Source organism: Crinia signifera, chromosome 1 (genome assembly GCF_055691185.1).
Source record: "Crinia signifera chromosome 1, ASM5569118v1, whole genome shotgun sequence".
Classification (NCBI taxonomy): domain Eukaryota; kingdom Metazoa; phylum Chordata; class Amphibia; order Anura; family Myobatrachidae; genus Crinia; species Crinia signifera.
In genome coordinates this window covers 203,743,629-203,760,525 of record NC_139217.1, presented here as the reverse complement: position 1 = coordinate 203,760,525, position 16,897 = coordinate 203,743,629, and the positions used below count along the sequence as shown (strand labels likewise).

At 43.3% G+C, this 16,897-nt stretch overlaps 1 protein-coding gene across 2 annotated transcripts in view; it reads right to left on the bottom strand.

The window, feature by feature from the left end:
- Positions 1-269: 269 nt before the first annotated feature.
- The window catches only part of ANKLE1 (ankyrin repeat and LEM domain containing 1), an 84,644-nt gene continuing 68,016 nt past the window's right edge, over positions 270-16,897 (bottom strand). The window contains exons 8-9 of one of the 2 annotated variants that reach the window (XM_083179197.1): positions 6,421-6,550; positions 270-969 (exon numbers count right to left, since the gene is read on the bottom strand). In XM_083179197.1, coding sequence (XP_083035323.1) covers positions 797-969; positions 6,421-6,550 — 303 coding nt within the window. In that variant the 3' untranslated portion in view covers positions 270-796. Of the gene's footprint in view, positions 970-6,420; positions 6,551-9,392; positions 10,306-16,897 lie in introns of those variants that run through there. The other variant, XM_083179198.1, reaches the window with a different exon arrangement.

Below are 16,897 nucleotides of genomic sequence, written 5' to 3'. Positions count from 1 at the left end.
TCGCGGGCTTCACAGGTATCCGCGTGCGCTCGCCACACTATTCTATTCTCAACTCCACGCCGACGTGGATAGTGGGGGTATGAAAAGGTCGCTCGCCACGCTTCGGGTTCGCGTTTATCGTGGGGTGGCGTAAAATACTTTTGGGGGGACATTTCACTGTTCAGGGGTGTTTTGGGGGGTTTATGGCCCATTTAACATTGTTCCCTATGATGATTTGGGTAAATTGACCCATTTAACATAGTTTCCTATGGGAAATCGGGGGCATCGCGGCTAAATTGAGGCATTTAACATTGTTCCCTACGGGGAAATCGCGGGCATCGCACCCGATTTTTTAGTGCTTGCGATGGCCGCGATGCCCCCGATTTTTCCTCACGATGCCCACGATCATGATCGTTGTGGCCGTGCTAGGAAACAAGTACCCATTTTATTTTACAAATATTAGCAAATACAAGATTCTGTACATCATATAGATACAATTTTTTTATAAATTACCAAACCATATAACAAAGTTATTTGAGATACACTGTAGTCTATATGGTGCACTCCAGTTAGACAATGATTAACAGAATGCTTAGTACAGCTATCCCTAGTAAAGCGAATACAATTTCATCAGTTCTAATATTTAATATTACAGTTTTTTGTTTTCTAAATCCAAGAAAAATATGATGGTTGTGCTGCTCAGTCAATATATCTACAGCATCGAATTGAGTTTAATTGAATGCGTAAAAAACTGTAGATTTAGCCACTTCCTAAGTCTTGGTGAATTAATTCCAAATTTTACTATACTGTACACTGTTCATTGTCTAATACGTATGTCTGGGGGACGAAGTTGGCGCTCGCCTTCAGCCAGGAAGATTTGCATTGCTCTGTGAAGCATATGTACTCCAAGACTCCGACGACGTGTTGGGGCCCAGTTCAGAACTTGTCCATAGTATACTCCCTTCTTTTGATTGGTTAGCATTTTTAAACCTAAATAGTAGATGCACAATAAAAAACACAACTGATTTAAAATAAACAGGCACAGATTCAAGATATAGATGCAATATACAAAATTCTATTTATGGTACTTTTTTCCTAGCACGGTGCCCGTCTCATTGATTGTATGCCTTAAGTGTAAAGTACTTAAGGCATACAATCAACGAGATGGACCCGATTTTCCTGCTTATTGCCGGTGAAAGAGAAAATCGTGTTGATCGCGTCCATCGCGGCCCATTATAATGCGACCGACGCGATCAACGCGATTTTCCCATAGAGAATAATGTTAAATTATTTTTCATGTCAAAATCGGGTTGATCGCGGCCCATTATAATGGGCCGTGATGCGATCAACGCAATTTTACATAGGGGACAATGGGAAATGGGCCAATTTCTCATTGAAAAAAAAGGGATTCCCACACCAATAATAAAAGCGCTATAAGTGGATGTTACTCTCCTATTTTTTGTTGTTTGGTTCTCCTCCGTAGTCTCTTCTCTTTGGGAGACTAGTGCATGGGGAAGAAAAACAACAGAGGTGCGGCAAACCTCGTGTAATACTGTTTGTATGGTATTAATTTGATGGACTACAAGAGAACCATCAGATATAGAACCGATATATGAATTCGGGGATCCCCCCTTACAGGTTACTCACAATAATGTCGTGAGAATCAGGCATATCATAGAAGGTATAAATATGGTGTTCGTTCCAAAATCATCAGGTGACACAGTCACTACTTTCGAAAACGAGTTTTAGGGCAAACGTTTGCTCACCCATTTCCATACCTGTTCAATTTCTCATTGAGTATGGTTATAAAGTATGGTTAATGCCCCCCCCATTGTTAACGCCACCCCACTATTGACGTCAACCCGAAGTGTGGCGAGCGCAGCGAACACGCGAGGGGCGGCGGTACGCGTCCTCCTACCTTTTCATACCCCCACTATCTACGTTGGCGTGGAGTTGATTTTATAAAGTGTGGCGAGCGCAGCGAGCCACAGAGCCCAAAGCGTGGCGAGCGTAGCGAGCCCAGCAAGGGGACGCGTATACCTGTGAAGTTACGCGCGTCCGCTCGCCACACTTCGCACTTCGGGCACGGTGGCTCGCTGCGCTCGCCACACTTTATAAGATCAACTCCACGCCGACGTGGATAGTGGGGGTATGAAAAGGTCGTAGGATGCGTACCGCCGCCGCTCGCCATGCTTCGGGTTGGCATCAATAGTGGGGTGGTGTTAACATTGGGGGGCATTTAAAACATGAGGGGGGTTTTCTATTAAAATGGGGGGTTTTAGGGCTTTTTACATTGAAATCAATGTAAAATCGGGTCTCAGGGACCATTTTACATTGATTCCAATGTAAAAATCGGGTCGATCGCGTTGCATGCGATTTGTTTGGCATGCGATGCGATCGACGCAATTTTTCCGACTCGATCAATAGAATCAAAATCGCGGGTGCCGTGCTAGGAAATAAGTACCCTATTTATTGAAATTTTTACATTTTCAGCAAATTGATTTGTCTTTTTAAATAATTTAATGACCAATGTGATACCATTATACAGAGAAATGCCATGGTTACATTTAAATAAAAAAAATGTAAACATATTTAAAAAAAACAACACAATATTGATTGCATAAAGCAAGCAATGAAATCTAAATAATGCTCAAATTTAAAAAACCTATAGAATTTTTAGTATTATTATAAACAGACTATTGTAATGCACTTTGGCATTTGCAAACCAGGATATCAGTTTTGTTTTTAGATTAACATTTGCTGACCTTCATCAATTAATTCAGGTAAAAGGTACTTTAACTCAGAATATAATTACTCAGATGTGCTACTACATCTCGCTACTACCGTGTTTCCCCGATAATAAGACACTGTTATTTTTTTTTTTTTAACAAAAAAGACCATAGGGCTTATTTTTGGGGTAGGTCTTATTTTAATAACATGCCCCCAGTCCTTTTAAACAGCCCCATTCCTCCTTTCAATTACACCAGTCCTTTTAAACAGCCCCTAATCCTCCTTTCAATGACCCCAGTCCTCCTTTAACATGCCCCCAGTCCTTTTAAACAGCCCCCATTCCTCCTTTCAATAACATATTAAGAGTCCTGCTCACCAACTTCTCACTTCTTCTTCTTGGCTGCGCCACTGCTCCCTGCTGCAGCCGCGTGATGTGCGTGGTGACATCACGCGCTGCCCGCAGTGCATCCCTGGGACTGGGAACTAAAACGGCTTAAAGTAGAAGCCTATAATGATACAGCAACGCGGAGGTGAGGGGGGAGGGGGGTTAGCGTGGGTGTGATGGGGTACAATTTAATGTCTGCACTCCGTTTTAGATACATTTTAATAGGGTAGGGCTTAATTTCGGGGTAGGGCTTATTATCGGGGAAACACGGTAGTTACCAGCCCATCAAAATGAGGAAGGGGGGGAAATAACAGCAATGTCAGTGCCAATAGTTGTGTGAGCAATGCTTGAATTGCTCTGTTGGGCGCCATCTAGTGGTCACTGGTGCCCACAACACTTAAATTCCCCCGTAGTGGTGAGGAGTTGTGTTAGCCTTTTATTATATAGGATTACAGTAACAACATTTGGTAGTACAGTTTTAAGGCCAAAGTGTAGCTTAAAGTAGAATTATGCAAAAGATCATTGGTTATAGAAATATCTTTTAAGTTAACCACAGTGATAGTTTTACTGTGCCTATGCTTAAGTGATAAAAGCCTCAGATCTAGAGTTCACATAACTAAGATGACACAAGCAAATGCTTAATTTTAGCAATTCCCCAGTAACAAATTAATCATGGCAAGATTTATAGTTTGCTCGGAACTTAACCAAGATTGTAACACTATGGAGGAGATTTACTGAGTGTGGAATTCAATTGTAAGTAGTAAATTTTATTTATATAGTGCCCTTTCTCTGCTATTAAAATGTATAGGAGCTATTAAGTTAGTAATTTATCGGTATTCACTCTCTGTGTAGCACAGTGGTGGTACCAGAGGTGGGGCTGCAGCACAGCTCTAAATTTAAATAGAGGAGACACACCCACTTCTACCAACTGCCATTACAAACTGACTCACTGGCAGTTGGTGTTGCTTCCCTATTTGAATTTGAAATTGCAGCAGCCCCACATGTGGAGCCATCTGTAGTACATCTGCCCCTGAACAGAAAGGTATAGTATATGATGAAAGACTGAAGCTGCACTATTCTTAAGGTCCCCATACACTATGCGATTTGGGCATGATTTCACCCGATTCAGATGAATCGGGGCATCAAATTGGCCCAAATCGCACTTGTAGACATCCCGTCCGACCCGATGCGTGTTCCTGTGTGCATCGGATCGGAGTCGGGAGGTCGGATGGGCTGCACATAAGATTTGCTAAATCTTATGTGCAGGCCGGAGCCGTGCGGGTGGACGGCAGCGGGCGGGGGGGTGCTGGCTAATAGAGAGACGGGCGGAGGGAACAGGGGGAAGCGGTGTAGGGACCCGGGCAGGCTGATTAACTGAGAGAGGTCTCAGCCGATCAATGGCTTCCTATTCATCTGTATGGGCTTTTGTTTTTTTTTCCCAAGTGCTCTCTGCTCTGCTCCTCCCGCCGCTGCCTGGCAGACAGTGTCTTCTCCTGATCGGCGCCCTGCTCCCGCTGGCACTCTGAGTCTGAGGGCAACAGCTTCCTCGCCTGCCCGGCTCCCTACACCGCCTCCCCCTGTTCCTTCCACCCGGCTCTCTATTAGCCGGCATACCCCGCCTGCTGCCGTCCCCCGCATGGCTCTCCACAACAGCTCCCCCCTGCCAGTCTCAAGGATCCCTCCTCCTGCAGCTCCCCAGGGACTGCATATGATAAATCCATGAGTTTTATCATATGCAAAACTTGGCACATCAAGTGCCTAATCGTGTGAGCTGCAGGGAAAATCAGGTCCGACTTGTCCTAGGGACAAGTCGGACTAATGTATGGGGGACTTCACAGTACACACAAGTAGTAGATTTGACAACAAACTTATAGATCATATTTCATTCAAAATCTAGAGATCCAAATTGGTTGGTTGTAGAAAGAAAATGAACATTTATTGTATTGTTGGATAGTTTTCCAAACAAATGAGGAGACAAACTACTAGCTGGCACACAGATGTACAGGGGAAGTCCCCTGGGGCCCCACCCTGACTCCATATGGATAAGGTTTGAACCTTTACACTACATTGTTACTCCCTTAGAGAATAAGTTACACATTGGAGCAGGTCCATGGATGAACAGGGGTGCTTGATTTGTTTCTATATAATCTACATCAAGATTCACACGCATGTAAAATAAAATAGATGGTAACAGCATACCCTTCTGTTATTGACTTTAGCATACTTAACACAGTTCCTGACAGTAATAGGAATCCTATGTAGCTCTGCATTCACTAACCTACAATTAACAAATTTCAGTTGTAATTTTTTTTTAGGTGGCATGGATTTTAACTTTACTAGACCTACTGCAGTTCTCACCAAGTTTTGGACACTCACCGGTCAGTACCGGGCTCTTCTATGATATGTACAGTGCATACTGTACATGTTACATTATTTTGCATTACCATGATCATATGCATTCACTGTGGTATATTGTTTACCGATCTGGCACATCATAATATATGAAGCAGTGTTAACTATATATGACCGCAGTCCCTCTGATTGCCATTTGCCTAGTTTTGCAGCACATATCAACTAAATAAAGGTACTTGTTTCCTAGCACGGTGCCCATTGCATCGTATACCATTACACTAAATAAGGTATACGATGGTATGCGATGCAATGCGATGCGATATTGTACAATAAAATATTGCATGCCATACAATGAAATACAATGCGATCGTATACTATTTTTGATTGTACAAGCACCCTGATGGGTCCTTACAATGTTAAATGGCCCCCCATAGTCAACGCCACCCCTAGGATCAATGCCAACCCAAAGCGTGGCGAGCGCAGCGAGCCCGTGAGGGGTGTGGTATGCGTCCTCCGACCTTTTCATACCCCCACTATCCTCGTCGGCGCGGAGTTCATTTTAGATAGCGTGGCGAGCCCCGCGAGGGGATGCGGAATACGAGCCTGAAGCGTGGCAAGCGAAGTGCGCCCCGCAATACATGTAAAGTAATCCGTGTCCGCTCGCCACGCTTCAGGCTCGGTGGCTCGCTGCGCTCGCCACACTATCTAAAATCAGCTCCACGCCGGCGTGGATAGTGGGGGTATGAAATGGTCGGAAGACGCGTACCGCTGCGCTCGCCACGCATCGGGTTGGCGTTGATAGTGGGGGTGCTTGTACAATTAATAATCAGATCGCATCACATGCCGCTATATTGCATGCGATTGTATAAGATGTAATACAATCAAAATCGGGGGCGCCGTGCTAGGAAACAAGTACCCTAAATACTCCTGAACAATTCATTGGTAGGATCAACAGCCAAATAATCAAGTCTTACCCATGGCATCCACCATACAGGCTTCTCTTGTATATGCCTCCACCGGAATTGTGTTTTGAAAACAATGAAGAGAGAGCACACCCTGGCCACTTCTCCAGATATCCATAATATGTTGCGCTTTGGAACATGGCTGAAAACACAATTTATAACAGAAGAGAAGAAAAATTTTAAAATCAACGGTAAAACAAGATTTCTAATTTGTATGAAGGGTTTTCTGGGAATTCTTTTTATGGGTGAATCAGTTTTATTATATTAAGGCACACAGGATTTTGGCATGTTAGCAAATTGGAATCGTGTTTTGTTTTACAGTATATCCTTGTACTGTACATGAGGACTAGACAAAAAATTATCTCTCTCAAAAACAGTCATTTATATACACTTACAAAAGTACTCTAAATCATAGTTTTATACAGTTTTTCTACGCATGTATATATGCTTCCACAAGGGTTACTTCATGGTGGCCATTACAATACAAACATTCTCTTTTAAGTTAGAGACAGGTAACTAACCCACCTTTACTTCTGCCAAATGGTATATGATAAAGTCCCTAGTCATGTTTTGTTCCTTTGAGTGACTTACCAAAAATATATCATTGGAAGGTACTCTGAAACATGTGCATTCTCAGTTGGAAATATCGGTTCAGATACAATGGGTTATCTTTAGATTCTAATATTCAAAATTTTCAATACATACAATTGAATATCCCAATGTACTGGGATACCTTCCAATACTAAACTGTGCATAGAACCTATGATGTAAGAGCCTTTGTGCCCCGAGTGCAATTATAGATCCACACTTCCATTGATCTGTCTGTGCAAGCTCTAAAACAGGGGTTCTCAAACTCGGTCCTCAGGACCCCACACAGTTCACGTTTTCCAGGTCACCCAGCAGGTGCCCAGGTCTACTCTTTAATCACTGACACATTTTAATAGATCCACAGGTGGAGCTAATTATTTCACTTGTGATTCTGTGAGGAGACCTGCAAAACATGCACTGTGTGGGGTCCTGAGGACAGAGTTTGAGAACCTGTGTACTAGATTAATTTTTGAAACATTGAGAGGGACATCTAGGGCCAGATGCACGAGGCTTAAAAAGTGATAAACAGCCAGCCAAGGAGCTCCAGCCAGACATTTTCCAAACACAGTCTGTGACATGGCAGTTAGGAGCTAGGAGCTGATTGGCTATCTGTTTATCTCTCTTCATTTTATCACTTTCGATGCTTAGTGCATCTGGCCCCTAGGCTGCAATGCAGAAATTACAATAGGATTTACTCAACAGCAATATATGCTGGGCACAAAAAAAAAGGAAAGAAAAAAGGCCAACATGTATGGGGTGAAAGTCGTCTGTTTTGTTTGTGGTCGTGAGATGCCAGAGAAATTGTTGAATTGCACTGCAAAAGACTGTGGTCCTTAACAAGTATATAGTGTTAGATCTTCATAGCACAGATGAATACATGGTGTTTTTGTTTGATTCACCTGAATGTTGGTGAAAACAGAACAACATAAGTTCCTGTTCAATAAGCAATTTAGATACAACTTTTAACCCACGTCACAATCCTGTGTATTCTGATATCCTGCTTAATACCTTTACCTTCAGTTGCAGAGTTTCAAAGTTTCTCAGCCTTGCTCCATCCAGACTGCCCTTCTGCTGCACTAATTAGCCGGTTATGCACTGACTGTTCCATGCAGAGGCTATTTCTGCTATTTCAGTTACCACTTAGCCAAGTATCCAATCAGTGCAAGGCAAGGGGTTTAAATATCCAGAAATTGCCTTGAGCAACTTTGCTGTACAAGCTAGTTTCCTGAAACCTGTAATGTACCCTGACTGGATCAATAACCTACAAAAAGAAAAAAGGATGGATGCACATACATTTAAGAATTAACCTTTAGTATAATAAATTCAAATTTATCTCATAGGCAACTAGGGCATAAAATAAAAAGCATAAAAGTGATACAGTAATGGAGAAATATCCAATTTGGATATCACCTTGCTGCATTGATAATGTTGTTGTATTGTTGTAAAAATTTGAGGAGGGTTAAAAGAGGAGACATTTATAAAATGTTACATCTTGTAGTTGGAGTTCTAAAACAAATTGTCTCCTGGACACAAGATTACATTTTTCCTTTAATCAGAGTGTTTTATTACATTGTCCTCCAATTGATGCATTTCTCTTAAAGCAATCTTTTCTTGATCACTCAGGTTATCCATTTTCCTATTATTTAAAGTCAATTTGTCAAGGTCTCTGTTCACTAATTCCATAAAGATTCCCACTTGGGGCAAAAATCAAAGCATTTTTTAAAGAGATTTTTAATTCTTTGATGATTGAGAAACCTGCAATTTTCTTCCAATATGGTAAAATCTGCCATATCCTCCTCATGAGTGTAAGGCAGTGGTAGCCAACTCCAGTCCTCAAGAGCGAACGTTAACGTTTTCCATGTCTCCTCACAGAATCACAAGTGAAATAATTAGCTCCACCTGTGGATCTTAATGAGTGCACCTGTTTATCTCTGAGGTGAGCTGGAAACCGTGAACTGTTGGTAGCACTCAAGGACTGGAGTTGGCTTCCCCTGGTGTAAGAGATTCACTGCCCTGGTTCTGCAGTTTATTTTGAAATTCCTGAACATCAGTCCCGTTCTTTATTTATTTTTATTAAACTTTAAGAGCATTTTTCTACCAAAACGTTGGACATCTTTTACACAAAAGTGAAACAGTCCAGATCTTGGGATGGAGAAAAGGATAAACCTTTAAAATCAAAAAGTTGTATCTAGGTTGATGTAAGATTTTTATTGGTAAGATTAATCACTTGAAGGGATAATTTTCTTGGATGTTCATTTCCAGTAGCGATGACATTCCCTTGGATCTTCGCTCCACTATGGTGCATTTCTATTTCCCCCTTCTGGTTCTTCTTTGATATTTTCATAGTTCCACCTAAAAATCTCTGACCATTCTACTGGAGGTGGTAGGGTGTGTGCTTTCATTACTGGAAGATGTGAAGTCTGAGCTAGAATAGTTGTGTGATTGATCCAAACCGGATTGGTTTTATTTTGTGCCATTTAAAGATATTGTGAGAGCCATAATTTGTATCTCTTTGCAGTTTGCGTCTTCTAGTTTCTACTAGAATTCTGTTCTAATTTCTCAATCTCGTTTGTTTTTTTGGAATATTTTCCCAATTTTCATATTTCTCTAATCTCTCTGAGTTTTGTTATTTCATCTTAGTACTTGTTGAGCACCACTTCATTATGTTTAATCAATACGATTATGAGGTCAGTCAAGCGCTGTAATTTATCTGAGAACTTACAATTGATTGGGAACTGACTGATCTCTGATTTCTGCTACTTCGCTTAATATAATGCTCCCTGGAATGCAGTATTTAAACTACTAATACATCACTTAATATCTAGCTATCCACACAATACAGATTTTAAAACACTTTTCTAACTTTATCACTTTTATACTTTTCTTTTATGTCACATTTGCCTATGAGATCAATTTATTTATTAGAATAAAGGATAATTCTTAAATGTACAGTATGTGCATCCATAAAAGACAACTTTTTTTCCTTTTTTGTGCGATAAGGATAGCATCCCCTGATAATATGAAAAGTCCATTCTAGATGAAATTTGGATAGATAGGGGTCTTCCATATATTAACACATACGGTTAAAGTGAACGTATATTAAACATTAGTGTGGTATAGCGTAAATCAATTCTTCCTTATTTGGAGCAATATCCTACCTAGTCCTCCAGTACTTGTCACTTTCCACGTGTTTCTTCCTGACTGCTTATTTGAATCCGGCTGATACCATGTAATCTAGATGCTAACAAGATGCCAACAGATTCCCAGCCGCTTTGGCCTCTAAGCTTTGATGATTATTTCCAGCTCCAGCTTAGTCATAGAAACATAGAAACATAGAATTTGACGGCAGATAAAAACCACTTGGCCCATCTAGTCTGCCCCTTTTTTTAAACATGTTACCTCAAGCCATATTTGATCCTTTTTGTAAGGATATCAATATGCTTATCCCAACCATGTTTAAATTGTACTACTGTATTTGCGTCTACCACCTCTGTTGGGAGGCTATTCCACTTATCTACTACTCTTTCTGTGAAAAAATTCTTCCTCGCATTTCCCCTGAATCTTCCTCCCTCTAGTTTCAGTGCATGTCCTCGTGTTCTGTTGCTCCTCTTCCTGTGAAGAATGTCTCCCACCTGTACCTTGTTAAAGCCCTTGATATATTTGAAAGTTTCTATCATGTCCCCCCTTTCCCTTCTCTGCTCTAAAGTATACATATTAAGATCTTTTAGTCTTTCCTGGTACGTTTTGTGATGTAGGCCATGCACCATTTTAGTTGCTCTTCTTTGTACAGTCTCTAATGTATTTATATCCTTCTGGAGATATGGCCTCCAAAACTGAACACAATACTCTAGGTGAGGTCGTACCAATGACCTATACAGTGGCATTATTACTTCTTTCTTTCTACTGCCGATACCTCTCCCTATGCAACCAAGCATCTGACTTGCCTTCTTCATTGCTTTGTTACATTGCCTACCTGCTTTTAAGTCCCCTGAAATAGTGACACCTAGATCCCTCTCTTCCTAAGTAGTTTCCATTATAGTGCCATTTATACTATATTGAGTCTTTGGATTTCTGAGACCCAAGTGCATGATTTTGCATTTTTTGGCATTAAACTGTAGTTGCCATTCTCTTGACCATTTCTCTAATCTGGCTAGATCCTCAATCATTTGTTTTACCCCTCCTGGTGTGTCTACCCTGTTGCATACCTTTGTGTCATCTGCAAAAAGGCACATTTTACCCTCAATTCCATTTGCAATATCACCAATAAAGATATTAAAAAGCACCGGTCCAAGTACAGATCCCTGGGGTACTCCACTTGTAACCTTTCCCTCCTTTGACTGTACTCCGTTTACTACAACTCTCTGTTTTCTGTCCTGCAACCACGCTCTTATCCATTCAACTATCTTAGAATCCAATCCCAAGCTTTCAAGTTTATTTAACAGTCTGCGATGTGGGACAGTGTCAAAAGCTTTACTAAAGTCTAGATAAGCTACATCTACAGCCCCACCTTGATCTATTACTTTAGTCACCCAGTCAAAAAAGTCAATAAGATTTGTTTGACATGATCTTCCCCCAGTAAACCCATGCTGTTTTGGATCCTGTAAATTGCTGGTTTTGAGATATTCTACAACTCTTTGTTTTAAGAGTGTTTCCATCAATTTCCCTACTACTGATGTAAGGCTCACTGGTCTATAGTTGCTTACCTCTTCCTTGCTTCCACTTTTGTGCAGTGGGACTACATTTGCTGTTTTCCAGTCCTCTGGGATTACTCCAGTAGCTAGTGACTGGTTGAATAATTCTGTTATTGGTTTTACCAGCTCCCCTTTAAGCTCTTTTAGTATCCTTGGATGTATCCCATCTGGCCCCATTGATTTATCCACTTTCAGTTTTGAGAGTTCTGTGAGGACTTTCTCTTCTGTAAATGTACTTGTCTCTCCCTCAGTTTTCTGACTATACTTGCAACTTAACTGTGGCCCCTTCCCCTCTCTTTCAGCAGTGAATACTGAGCAGATATAATTATTAATATTATCTGCTATTACATTGTCCCCCTCAAGAAAACTTCCACTCTCTGTCTTTAGTCTTATTATTCCACTTTTTGTTTTTCTCCTTTCACTTATATACCTAAAAAAGGTTTTCCCCCCTTTACCCACTGACTGGGCCATTTTCTCTTCAGCCTGTGCTTTTGCACATCTGATTACCTTCTTTGCCTCCTTCTGTCTAACAAGATACACCTCTTTGTCCTCATTCTTCTGCGTCTGCTTAAATTTCTTAAAGGCCAACTTTTTTGCTTTCACAATACTTGCTACTTCTTTTGCAAACCACAATGGCTGACAAATACACAAATTAATGCTGGTCTTCCCATTCTGTGTCCTACAGCATAGTACCCCCTGAGCCTCATCTGCCACTTAGAGAGGGCACTCACCTTCCTGGGGACTGGCGGCTGTGGTATATACCCCTTCATGGCATAATCTCTCCTAGTCAGACCGGGGAATTATTCAGGACAGATCTTTCTTCATCATTGATCGCGAAAACCCCCAAAAATAGTGGGTCCCTGGGACCCCTTACTTACAAAAATTGGGTTTCTAACTGACCTTTTCTAGGTCCCAATGGAATAAAGCCTCCTCACCTTCCCCCCAGCATGGCTCATACAGAAGCCTTCTCCTCTCCCCCATATGGAATTTACCCTGAGCTGAGGGCCGGTCCAAGCCTATTTTTTTTTTTTTTTGTAAGCAAACAGATTTAGGCACCCCTCACTGTAGCTAATGTGGGTCGAGAGGGGGGTATCAATGGCCCACTTACATAAAGCAAGATATACATATACTAGAAAAGCCATAATCTTGAAAACAGGGACAGTGAGCGCCAAAGGCACAGGCCAAACATTTTGGGCATGGCTTTGTGAGGAAGGGGCATGGCCACATAATAATACCAATTCACATTACACCACACAATAGTGCCACTTATATACATACACTGTGCCAGCGAGAGCCTCTTGGACAAACTGCTCGTGAATTATGCACACCATAACGCCCATACGCATTATGCCACACACTATTATGCCCATTACACAACATGCCACACCACGTAATGCCCCAGTACTCTTGCTTATATTCACTGTATGATGTCTCCAGTAGTGTCCCTCACACAATGCCCAAAGTAAAGCCATTTACAAATAATGCCGCCAAAAGTGCCACTTAAATAAGTTTGTTAACTGCTGCTAAAGCTGCCAGATGAGTAGAGGAGAGCGGAGCGCAAAGCACGCTCCTGCTCCACTCTTGGCAGACATTTCAAAAAGGGAGAGAGGGGGGATGAGAGCAGGGGTTTGAAATTGTTCTCCCCCACAGAATAAGCGGAGCTGTGTTTACCTTCAGTGAAGTGGAAGTGTCGGCACTGAGTGTCCTCTTACTGCTCTCCCTCTCGCCGGGTCCCCTCCTCCAGTGGCACCAGGACTCCCTCTTGACAGGACCCTTTTACTCCTTCAGATCAGTGCCAAATCACATCCTCCTACAGTGCAGAGCCGTGTCTCCCCCTCATTGGGACCACTGCTCCTGCAGAGCTGTGCCGGGTCCCCTTCTCCAGCGGTGCTGGGTCTCCTTATTGCCGGGACCCCAGCTCCTGCAGATTGGCACCGGGTTCATCCTCCTGCAGGGTGGAGCCAGGTCTCCTTCTGCAGAATGTTCAGTCTCTTACTCGTCGGCAGAGGTGGGTTCCTGCACTTACTCGCTCTGGGAGTCTGAGCTCTGACAATACAGGGGGACGACGACGATGCAGGGAGACAGCGGATGCGGTCGCCGACCATCGAAGGATGGGAAAGGCACATGCATATGGACCTATCTGCTGCCTTTGACACTGTGGATCACCCTCTCCTCCTCCACACACTCCAAAACATTGGCCTCTCTGGCACAGTCTTCAACTGGTTTTCCTCTTACCTCTTCAACCGTTCCTTCTCAGTCTCTGCCTCCACCTCACCACCTTCCATCCTTCCTGTCGGGGTCCCTCAGGGTTCCGTCCTTGGCCCCCTTCTGTTCTCTATGTACACATCCTCTCTGGGTGCACTCATTAACTCCTTTGGCTTCCAATATCACCTCTATGTGGATGACACCCAAATCTACCTCTCCTCTCCTGATCTGTCCCCCACTGTTTTCTCTCAAGTTTCAAACTGCCTCTCTGCCATCTCCACCTGGATGTCTGAGCGATTTCTGAAGCTGAATATGGACAAAACCGAACTTATTATCTTTCCCCCACCCAGAGCTATGCCCCCTACTAATATCTCTATCACTGTTAACAACACCATCATCTCCCCCGTTCCCCAACTCCGCTGCCTGGGTGTCACTCTTGACTCCTCCCTCTCCTTTGCACCCCACATCCAAGCCCTGGCCCATTCTTGCCGGTTCCAGTTACGCAACATTGCTCACATCAGGCCCTTTCTCTCACAGAGTGCAACTAAGCTGATCATCCACTCATTGGTCATCTCACGGCTTGACTACTGTAATGCTCTCCTCACCGGCCTTGCTCAATCCCAACTGGCTCCTCTCCAATCTGTCCTCAATGCTGCAGCCAGGCTTATCTTCCTCTCCCGCCGCTCTAATTCTGCCACTTCCCTTCAACAAAATCTGCACTGGCTTCCATTCCCCTACAGAATCCTCTTCAAACACCTCACATTCACATACAGGGCCATCTCTAATTCCATTGCTCCATATATCTCTAACCTCATCTCCATTCATACACCCTCCCGCCCTCTACGGTCAGCTGACGACTGTCGTCTCTCCTCCACCCTGATCACTGCTTCCCATGCTAGAGTACAGGACTTTGCCCATGCTGCACCCCTTCAGTGGAACGCACTCCCTCGCTCCATTAGACTCTCCCCGACCTTGCAAAGCTTCAAACGGGCACTGAAAACTCACCTATTCATCAAAGCATAACCTTCCACTGCATAAACTAGTCCTGCATAAACAAGCTGCTTCATTTAGATTTTTCACATTTTCTCAGGATAGTGAGATCATGCAAAACAAAAATATATATCCATAGTATAGTATGTTCATAACATGAGGGAAAAGTTATAGCCACTCAAGGTGTAAATAACTGTAAATCACAAATGGTGGGTCAGTGCATACCCCACTCACTTCATTGAATGCAATTTCAATCATATAAAGGTATATTTTACTGAGGAGTTCGTACCATTACTCACAAGATTCAAACTTCTAAAAGGTACCTTATCCAAAGATTTGAGACCCAAAATGGATGACTCCCATAAAGGTATCTTTCAGAAGAACGAGCCAATTAAATCTGTGGCACTGACTGCATGCCAATTGCTGTGGCAAACCAATCACAGCTCAGCACATCATAGCTATGCCCACTCAAGTTTTATATTAGATGCCACAGAGCAGGCATAGGCAGACCGCAAGCAGGGAGGATCAGCTGCAAGAAAAGTAGTATGGTCCTTGCATATTCTTCCATTCTACACCTCTGAAACTCTTAACATACTCAATATTCACAGATTCAAAATTCATCAGGCAGGGTATAATAATGAATTATAATGTATTATAATGGACTCAACTTGGATAGCCATTTTGGGTCAAAGGGGACTCTGGCTTATAACAAATAGGCAGGAACGTCATTCAGGTCATTAACACCTCAGGAGATTAGTTATAGGTTGAACTTGATGGACTAATGTCTTTTTGCAACCTCATCGACTAGTCGACTAGGTTCCTATGTTACTATGTATGACCAATAGAAAACAAAGACCATGCGGCAGCACTTTGAAGACAGTGGCAGAGGTTGGAAAGCAAAGCTGCAGCTGAGTACCAGGCAGGACTGCAGTGGTGGGCTTCAAAAGAGCTTCATGAAACGCACTACTGCAACCTCTCCTAGGGATACTGGTAGGAGACTGTGAGCAACAACCACTTTAACCCTTCCCTACCTAGACAGTCAGACACTAGGCCTGTGGGAACATTCAGGCTTTATGCATGTGCTGCAGTTAAACAGGCCCCTTAAAGTGACTTTACGTATTAGGCCCAGGTTGCTGTGTTCCCCTAGTAAGCAGGAAAAAAACTAATTTTAACAAAGTGACTCTGGGCATAAGGCCCAAGTCACTCCTGTGCCCTGATTAGGCAGGCTCCAAAACTTCAGCCTTATTTGTGTTCAGTCCACCAACTTTTCTTGTGCCTCCCTGTAGTCCCCTTTAAATTAGGTGACTGTCCACACAATATTATATACATCTAGATCAGGGGTGTCCAAACCTGTCCTCAAGATCTACCAACAGTTCATGTATTTCAGGCAGCCTGTGGATCTATGGGGTAGATTTATTATAACACTCCCTGCTTCGCCTCATTAGCGAGGTGAAGCAGAAGGGGACACCGACAAGATCTACTAAGATCTTGCCGCCGAAGCGGGGGAGCACTAACTCCCCCTGGCGATGTCCCCTCCAGCTGACAGCGCGTCAGTTAACACTGACGCGCTGTCTCCTTTCCCCCGGCCGGCTGGACTGCGCATGCACGGGATCTCGCTACTCACGCGAGATCCCAGCACAGCTCAGCGCCAGCAGCAGGGACAGCGCTGTCCCTGCTGTAGGTATAGGGCATCGCCGCCTGCAGCTGTCGAAGTCGATAGCTGCAGGCGGCGGAACGGTCAGCGATGCTGACCGTTCATAAATCAGGCAGGAGGCAGGCGCGCAGTACGAAATATCGTAGCTGCGCTATGCCTCCTGCCCCACAGCGCCGCACGTTAGACACTCGCTCGGCGGGTGTCATAGATCAGGGGAAGCGCTATCCCCTGCCATAACGCACGGGGATAGCGCATATTCCCCTGATCGCCAGTTTATAAATCTGCCCCTATATTAGTAATGAGTGCAGCAGGTTTGACAATGTGACCGTTAGTAATGGACGACCGTTGGTAGATCTCGAGG